The sequence below is a fragment of the Mus pahari genome, chromosome 12, assembly GCF_900095145.1.
Source record: "Mus pahari chromosome 12, PAHARI_EIJ_v1.1, whole genome shotgun sequence".
NCBI lineage: Eukaryota > Metazoa > Chordata > Mammalia > Rodentia > Muridae > Mus > Mus pahari.
Genome location: NC_034601.1, coordinates 27,526,317 through 27,535,800, shown reverse-complemented (window position 1 = coordinate 27,535,800; position 9,484 = coordinate 27,526,317). Strand labels below are relative to the sequence as shown.

The following is a 9,484-nucleotide window of genomic DNA, read 5'->3' as shown; positions in this document are numbered from 1 at the left end:
CTCTCTCTCTCTCTCTCTCTCTCTCTCTCTCTCTCTCTCTCTCTCTCTCTTTTAAGACAGGGTTACTCTGTGCAGCCCTGGTGTCCTGAAACTCACTTTGTAGACTAGGCTGGCCTCAAACTCACAGGGATCTTCTGGCCTCTGCTTTTTGAGTGCTGGGATTAAGGGAATGCCCCAGCACCATCCTGCCTCCTGGGCACTCTTAATTAGGGTCTCCTTTCCCCTCTCCACTGTCCCTTCCCACTCCTCCTGCTGGTCAAGCCTCATCCCAACTTAGAGCGCCTTAGTCACAATGAAAAGTGACCCAACATCATCTGTGCCTGCTCCCAAAGGACCTGTGCCCCATGCTTTTCTCATCAAGACTTTGATCTTCAGAACAGCATCAGTCAGAAGGCAGGACCACATTCAAGACTGTCCTGGAATATCCTGCCATGGCCCAAAAGCTATACCAACCACTGTGCTATGTCCACCTCCTTCAAGCTGTCTGCGGCAATTTAGAGAAACAGGCAGCTCTCTCGGAATTCTGTTTAGAAAGATTTGATACAATTGACAGACCTTTAAAAGTTACATGGGAAACAATCAGCTAGATGTATAGGAAGTATAGAAAACTGTTGATTTCTATGATATAGAAATGCTTAATTCATAAGTCCCAACCAGTCAACTTGAGTATGTTCCTTTACCCACAGGGGCATGCCCTCTCAGATACAGAGAGAATCCAGTAGCTCTGACGTGCTCCCATAGCCACTCATGAAGTGCTCCCATAGCCACTCATGAAGTGCTCCCATAGCCTCTCATGAAGTGCTCCCATAGCCTCTCATGAAGTGCTCCCATAGCCTCTCACTGGCTCCAGACTTGGAGCTTCTGCTCCAATTCTGTGTCTCAAATGTCTTCACACTCTCCAGGACCCAAACAAAGTGGCATCTTATTCTGTTCTCTGCCCAACTGCGCCCCCCCCTTTTCCACTATTATGCTGAATCATTGGTTTGTTAGAGTTTTCTACTGCTTGGAAGTAATGCCAGGGCCCTGTGCTCTCTTTAAGCCATGTGCTCTACCACTGAGCTGAAGCCCAGATCTAGATATTTCTGGGTCTCCAACTGTCCCAGGCACTGCAGTGGGCCCTGCGGGCACAATGTAAGCAACAGGTAAGGCTTAGCTTTCTCTGCTCTGTGAGCAGCTGTGAGGCAGTGTCCTGAACATGAGGGGTGTGGCCAGGGCAGCACAGAGAAAGGGAAGAATCCAGTAAAGCAAGACCTTTGGCCTCCCTGGCACCATGGCTGCCACCCAAGGAGCCACAGCCAAAAAGGCTGTTGTGTGCAGTTCATAGAGTGCAGAGCGGGAAGTGTCCATTGGCTTTGGACACTCTCTGAGAGGAGGGTCACTGAGGAGCTGAGGATGGGCTAGGGCTGAAGTAGGCCCAGAAAGTAAGAAAGCAGCTGGTGGACACAGCCACCACTTGCAGGAAGGGGCACCAGGGGTCGTTTCAGCAGGTGGAGCGGAGGCTTAAGATATTAACTCAGGGCCCTTGATTGTAAGACAAGAGGGGTATAGAAGGCCTGATGATAATAAAAATAACAGACGGGTCTCTTAGCAGAAGAGCTCCTACCATAAAGTCTTAAACAAATTAACCCATGCTTTCCCTTTCTATAGTGGGAAGCAGGGTGGCCCGGTGGCCAAGTAACATCCCCAGTCCTTATTGCAGGTGTGTTGTAGATTCATGGTCCAGTGTGGTTCATCTACAGAGTCCTTGCTAGGAACCACCAGGCAAGGGATCCAAAAGGAGTATCAGCCCAGGAATGGCCCTTTAGAGAGAATGGGAACTGGGGTATTTGATCAGTATGAACTGGATTCAGCCGGAAAGACCTGATTTTAAGCAGAAGGAAGCAATGACCTGGGGTTGACCTAGGGCTGACCGGGGGCTAGAACCGGAAGACATTGGAGGAAAGACTGCTGTCCAGCAGAACCTGAAATGATGGACTGACACCAGAGAGAGGATACATGGTGGGTGCTGGGCTGTAAGGAAGGGCTGAGCAGAGGAGGCAAAGGTGAGAGAGAAGCCAAAACCGGGTGGGTGATGACTGAGATGAGAGTACACAGGGGGCTATGGGTAGAGAATTGTTGTGAATGGGCAGGGTGCTGTTTGTATTTTGATGCTAATTCCACTCTCTTGGGAGGAGTTGCAGACACGGAAGAAGTCACACATACTCAGGTGACTTCTTGTGAACCAATCCCCTAAAGAATAAAGGAGCCAATCACTGGGCGAGTAGGAGGGACTTCCGGGGTGGACTGAGGAAGAGAGGAAGCAGGAGAGAGTTAGGTCTTTTTGGATGGGGATAGCATAAGGACAAGAGATAATTATAAGTGTCTCCCGGTTTCAATGGCGGATCCGACAGGATTCGCCACCAGAGGATTTAGATTTAATAAGGCTTACAAGATTAGAATTTTAGTTGTTGCTCCCAGTGATTGAGTTACTGTCATTTCTGAACTAAGTCTGTGTCAAGTTTTCCTTCACGAGGCTGTTTGACTGGGTTCCAGAGAGAAAGGCACAGCAAGCTTGGGTTTGCCAAGGGCACCACAAAGGCCGTGGGGGATTTGAAGCACGGTGCTGGTGTGATAGTGACCCACCAGTGGGAACCTATCGAGCTGGGTGGAGAGATTTTGGAGCACTGAGTCAGAGTCACCATGAGATAAATATAGGTTGGCCATTGCCTGCCAGTGCATGGCCAGCCAGGCCACTGGGACAGAGAGCTGCCGGCACAAGCACGGGAACGTGCCAGTTGGGTTTTTTTTTTTTTTTTTAATATTTCCCACAACAGAGGATGCTCTGTCTGTCTGTCTTTTGTCTGCCTCTAGTTCCCTCCAATAAGTCCACCTGTCTTCCTAAAACAGCCATTAGTCATGTTACCATTCGATGAGATGGGTACAGAATCCACATGCTACAAAGTAATGATGAAAGATAACGAAAACCAAAATCCAATAGCCTAAATAAGTGTAAGGTGAAGCATATTCACAGATCCCAAAATGTGGTCTGCTCAAAAGGTCGAGAGAATTCTGATGAAAACCCGAGCAGGTTTGTAGACAGTGACAAGCTGATTCTCAATGTTCCCTCCAAGGAACAAAGGGCCAAGAGAACTTCAAAAAGAGAGCAGTTAGAGAACTCATTAAATGTTGTTTCCAAACTATAAAGCAACACTAACCAAGACAGTACAGGGTGGGCAGGAGTGCACTATTGAGAAATAAACCATGTCTGTCTGGCCAGTTCTGCTTTTAATGAATATGCAGACACACCACAATGCAGGAAGGAATCCTTTCCAACAAGTGGAGCAGGTATGCAAACAGCAAATCTTGGGGGCCGGAGCGACAGCCCAGTCTCCTGACAGCACTGTCTGCTTTGGCAGAGGACTTGGGTTGAGTTCCCAGAACCCATATGGAGGCTCACAACTGAAACTCCAGATGCAGAGGGTCTAGCACCCTCTTTTGGACTCCATGGGCACCAGCATGTATGTGGTACACAGAGATACAACCGGGCAAACACTTGTACACATAAAAATAACTTAAACCGGGGCTGGTGAGATGGCTCAGCAGGTAAGAGCACCTGTCCGCTCTTCCAAAGGTCCTGAGTTCAAATCCCAGCAACCACATGGTGGCTCACAACCATCCATAACAAGATCTGGCGCCCTCTTCTGGAGTATCTGAAGACAGCTACAGGGTACTTACATATAATAAATAAATAAATCTTTTAAAAAAAAAAAAAACTTAAACCAGGGCTATACAGAGAAACCCTGTCTCGAAAAACCAAAAATAAATAAATAAATAAATAACTTAAAAAAAATAAAACAAAAGCAAGCCTTTACTACCTACAGAATTTAGCCCCAAAGAAATCATCAGTCTAAAGGTACAATCTAAATCCACAGAATCTCAGTAGAGAAACACATGAATGGAATTTTGTGATCTTGGGTTAGCAAAGATTTCTCAGTGACACCACCAGAGAGGCACATGATCCATTTCTGGGATGCACACTCACAAGCACACATACCACACACACACGCACACACACATATGCACACTACACATGCACAAATGCACACATGGACACCATCACAGTCAAAACCTCTGCTGTTTGAAATGGAACACAATGGAAAGAAAACAAAATAACAAGCTATGGATTTCCAGAAAATATTTTTAAAGCACATACCTGAACCCAGAATACAATGAGACGCAGCTGCCATGTGACCCAGCAGAGCCACTCCTAAGAACTTTCCCAACAGGAAAGCTTGCTTTCTGGACACCAGTGTTTGAATTGAGTTCATTTTCTAATTACCCCAAACTAGAAATGATGTAAAAACCCTTTAATCTGTAGAGCACCCTATAATACAACACAATGCTACACAGCAATAAAGAGGAATAAACTGATGAGAACATCGTGAGCGAAGTTCAGGTGTGTTGTGCTAAGCAAACCAAGGTAGACACGGAAGACAACGACTTCATTCATGTGGGATTCCGAAAGATTTAAAACAAACTCAAAACAACAACAACAACCCCTAAGGGTAGAAATCAATCACCATTACTGGGGCCTGTAATAGGAAGACAAACCCACTACAATAGGCCATGAAAGACACTTCTAGAATAAAGATACTACTTTCAGATACCCCTCTGATGACTCCGGGGTTTCTACTGCTCCGAGACTATGCCCCATGCTTGATTTTACTGGCTGCCTTAATGTGACCATCTGGAAGGGGTCTGCTCAATTGCCAGCTTGAATCAGAGCTGTTCCCTCACTCTCTTAACATTCTTTCATGCTGGACTTGAAGTCGTTAACTCCAGCAGTCAGCAAGATCAGAAGTTCAAGGCTTGCCTGAGACTGTCTCCATTTTAAAAGGGGGTGGGATGGGGGGAGGAGAGACTTGGGATACAGCTGAGTGGTAGAGGATTTGCCTAGCATTTTCCAGACCCTGGGTTCCGTTCCCAGTACTGGAAGGGGAAAGATTCTGTTTTCTAGCTCTCTGGTTCTTTTTGCAAAGCTGGCAACACCCGATGCTCTGTCTTCTGTCCCTTTGAAATCACTGCAGGACGCAGAATGGCGTGACGGGCCTGCTTAACTCCTAGCTCCTTCTCTTTGTCTAAACTAGACAGCCCTAGACTCTCCTCTCTTGGTGTGGTCCAACCTGTTACCAGGTTAAAAGTAGGAGCCATGTACCCTGGACGAATTGCATATACCCCGGACGGAGAGCGACCACCGGGATCCAGCAGGTGGCGCTGTGGTCCGAGCTGCCACTTAGAAGATGTGTACTGAAGGCCTGATCCTCAGGGATCAAAGGCAATGGAAAATCAGATCCTGAGGGCTCTGATGCTTCCCACAGCCCAACGTCTGGATGCCCACGCTCCGCCCTACATACCTTGCTCTCGTAGGAGCTCTCCGCCCTGCTCACAGATATGGCCTGGATCAGCAGCAGCAGGAAGAGTGGAATCAAGAAGCCCGCAGCGGGCACAGCCACCAGGATGCTCGCCAGCTAAGGAGCAACACCCGGTGCAGCCCATCTTCTCCTTCCCACCATTACTCCCCCCAACCCTATCCCACTTCGGTGTTGCTCTGCTTGTCCCTTTTAGACCTTCGTTATTCTATGGCCTTACTAGGTTCTATCGAACTCAGAAATCTGCCTGCCTCTGCCTCCCAGCGCCTCCAATGCATCACCACTGCCCCGCCTTTTTTTTTTTTTTTTTTTTTTAAAAACTTCGTCCTTTCCCCCACTTTCATTGGCCCAACTGAACCTCTGAAGTGGCTTCTGCTAGCTGCATCCATCACTGGCTCCACTCTCTGAGACCTCATCTCTCACCTGCCTGAACCCCTCCCCCCTGCTCCTCCCTCACGAGTAGATACGCTATCCCCTTGTCCAGGGAGAAGGGCAGATGCCTTGTGCGAATTAGGAACATCAGGCAGGTGACCAGCAGGGCTCCCGAGTAGAGACAGAGGGACAGGACCAGCAGCATGAAGAGGCGGAAGTTGCGGTGACCAATGCAGTTATTGACCCACTTGCAATGGTGGTCGAAGTCCTGATACAGGGAGAGGAACAGGCCTTCGGGATCTGTCCTTCCTCCCAGCTTCCATTACCCCAGACAACTCAGCCCTTTTGGTCACTTACTATAACCTTGCCCCGGCAGCTTCCCTCCACACAAACGTCAGCCAGTCCATGTGAGACAAGCTTGCACAAACCGAGAGGCCCTCCCAACCTAAACCTCCAGAGGAGGGCAGGAAAAGTCCCCGGACCAGGCCTACAGCCAAATGAAGGGTTTAGCTAGCCCGTGGCAGCAAACCAGGAGATAGGTTTGGGACGTCTTCCCTGCCCACTTTCCCAGGACCAGAACACGTGAAAGTGCCCACGCTTACATGCCACCCTTCCTGAACAGACACAGGCACAACGGCAGTGACCTGTGTGAGGGATCAAGAGCAAATGGACATACAGCCGTCCTTGGCCCTCATCTGTCACGGAAACACTCTCCCACTGACCCCTGGCCCACCTATGATGAATCTTCCGGTTCTGGCCAGGTCTAGGTGACCGGCAGTGCGTGGGGGCATTCTCACCTCCACGCAAATGTTGCACCACGGGCAGTGGTAGGTGCGGGGTGGGCGATGGAAGAGGCACTTGGGGCACCATTCCAGGCGGAAAGCCCTTTGGTTCACTCGCACCACATGCACCATCATGGGGTCCTCTTTGGTGGAGCCTGATGTGGGAAAGAGTGAGGCAGCTGACCACACACTGCTGCCCTGGGCAGGCCTAGGCACAGGGCATGTGGGGGAGAGGTGGACAGGGAATCCCTGATCTTACTGAGCACGCTGACCATCAGGGAGGGGGAGGAGGGGGCACAGTGGGGGTGGGTGGGTGCGGGCATGCTTAGCCAGCCTTCTGTTTGTTTGTTGTTGTTGTTGTTTGTTTGTTTGTTTTTGGTTTTTGGTTTTTTTCGAGACAGGGTTTCTCCTGGAACTCACTCTGTAGACCAGGCTGGCCTCGAACTCAGAAATCTGCCTGCCTCTGCCTCCCCGAGTGCTGAGATTAAAGACGTGTGCCACCACACCCGGCCCCAGCCAGCCTTCTGTATAGAACTCTGCCTTTCAAACAGTAGTAGCCCTGGGCAGTGGTGGTGCACGCCTTCAGTCCCAGCACTTGAGAGGCAGAGGAAGGTGGATTTCTGAGTTTGAGGCCAACCTGGGCTACAGAGTGAGTTCCAGGTCAGCCAGGACTACACAGAGAAACCCTGTCTTGAAAAACAAAACAAAAAGCCAAAAAGCAAAAACCAAAACAAACAAGCTGTAGTAGCGCGTGAAGTTCTGTGTAGTGGAAGAGGAAGTGCCCACTGGTTTCTCTCTCCAGCCCGGACAGCCCACTCTTCCGAAGCAACTGGGAAACAGGATCTTGTTTTGTTTTCAACACCTTGGTGGCTCAGAAAATGAAATGTTAGGGTAGAGAAGTGTTGCCATGGGATAAAGTAGTCCTGAGGTGCGAGGCTGGAAGTGGGGTGCCAGCCTTCGGGGTACCCGCTTCTTCCAGGGGGTCTGAGTCCTCCTCCCTCACCTCGATGTAAGATACCAGGGTCTGAGAAGTTGAGCGAGACGAGACTGAAGAAGGTGAGGATGAAGAGTGGGCCTGTGATGGCAGGAAAGGCCCACTCCCCGTTCTGAACCAGCCACCTACAACTGAGACCAGAGCCTCCTTCAGTTTTGGAGCTGGAGTAGCCGAGAGCTCCTCCCCCAGGCCCTGTCCAGCTGGGTCAGGACAGATCTTACAGCGGGCTCTCAGTATCCAGGCAAGGGGCAGACTCCCAGGGGACCCACCAAACGCCAGCAGCAGCAGCAGCGGCTACTTTTACCCGGCCCCTCCATACACCAACCCTCCAGAATTCTGCACATGTGCACAGAATGTGCACAGAATGGCTGCACATTTCTTTTCCTCTAGCTAGACTATAGTTCCCCAGGCCTTCTAGCACACCTCCCTGCAAATCCCTTGCCTGTGCACTATATTTTTCTCTTCTCGTCCCCGCGTAAGGAACCTAACGGATAACATGGGACACTCACGGGAATCCGAAGAAAAGGCCACTCAAAAACAGCAGCAGCGCGACATTGAAGGCGGCAAACATGCTCGGGAGGAACCATGAAAGAGGGATGGCGGGCAGCTGCTGTGGTTCCTTCACAAGTGTCACAGCGTCCTTTAAGAAAGGCATGGCCAGGGCAGAGTACACGGCTCAGTGGGCAAAGGGTTTGCTGCGCGGGTGTGTGGATCGCAATTCAATCCTCAGGTCCCAGTACAAGCAGGGTGTATCCGTGCATATACACATGCACATAACCTTAGCAACCACAAGAGGAGCCCTGGGGCTTTTGGACAGGTGGTCCAGCCAAATTGGCAAGCTCCAGGTACAGCAAGAGAGTTTGTCTCAGAAAGTGAAGGGAGGTTAATTAAGGAAGACAACCGGCTTTGGCTCTCACACGCATGCACACGCGCAAGCAAACGCTGTTGGTATTCTGTCTAAGCTCCACTTCCACAGTTCCTGGCAGCAGCCAGGCATGCTCCTCCCCCACAGTTACCTGGCAACAGTCTGGTAGGCTTGGCCCACTATAAAAGGGGCGGCTTGGTCCCCTCCTCTCTCTCTTAAGCTCTTGCATCTCTCTTACTCTCTTGTGTCCCCTACTCTTGCTTCCTGCCCTATTCCCCCCCCCCACGTGGTCATGGCCGACCTCTACTTCTCTACTCTCTCTTTCACTCTATGCCTTTCTCTGCTGCCTCTATTACCCTCTTAACTCCCCTCCCCATGCCCTGAATAAACTCTATTCTATGCTATACCATCTTGTGGCTGGTCCCTAAGGGGGAAGGGATGCCTCTGCATAGGCCCACTGAGGCACCCCTCCTCCCACGCCCCGCCAGAGGATATTCTTATAGCTCTTTCTTTTTTTATGATCACAACACATGTGCACGCACACACGGAGTGGAACACGACTCCCATACTCACAGGTAAAGTATAAGACTTCATACTAGCTGCTCTTTCCCTTAATGACTCAGAATTTCATTGTCATAGCAATAACAGAAGCCACAGCCCAGGAAAGAAGGGAAAAAGGTCTCAGTGTGATGTCACAGAGGGGTGGGGCTCGGGCTGCTTCTGATCACTTTCCATACCAACCCTCCTCCTGCTCACCACTCACGCCAGAGTCCAAGGAGCCCCAGGCCTGTCATGTGCTACCTTGGAGTCTGCTGGGGTTTGTCCCCCAGAAATTCACGTGCTGAAGCCCTTTGGTGTGCTGGAGGGGTTAGCAGAGATACTGAATTTTAAAGGGATTTACATGGGACTGATTCCTCATCGGTCACAGAATCTCTGTCATGTGACTTCTCTGAGTTCAAGGCCAGCCTAGCCTACAGATCGAGTTCCAGGACAGCCAAGACTACACAGAGAAACCCTATTTTGAAAAACAAAACAAAACAAAACAAAACAAAACAAAAAACCA

The 9,484-nt window shown here is 50.0% G+C and overlaps 1 protein-coding gene across 1 annotated transcript in view; it reads right to left on the bottom strand.

The window, feature by feature from the left end:
- The window catches only part of Zdhhc19 (zinc finger DHHC-type containing 19), a 10,314-nt gene extending 2,053 nt beyond the window's left edge, over positions 1-8,261 (bottom strand). Inside the window, exons 1-5 of the mRNA XM_021210093.1 lie at positions 8,066-8,261; positions 7,566-7,687; positions 6,578-6,717; positions 5,876-6,048; positions 5,394-5,499 (exon numbers count right to left, since the gene is read on the bottom strand). Of these exons, the coding sequence (XP_021065752.1) occupies positions 5,394-5,499; positions 5,876-6,048; positions 6,578-6,717; positions 7,566-7,687; positions 8,066-8,211 (687 nt within the window). The 5' untranslated portion in view covers positions 8,212-8,261. The remainder of the gene's footprint in view (positions 1-5,393; positions 5,500-5,875; positions 6,049-6,577; positions 6,718-7,565; positions 7,688-8,065) is intronic.
- Between the last annotated feature and the right edge of the window lie 1,223 nt (positions 8,262-9,484).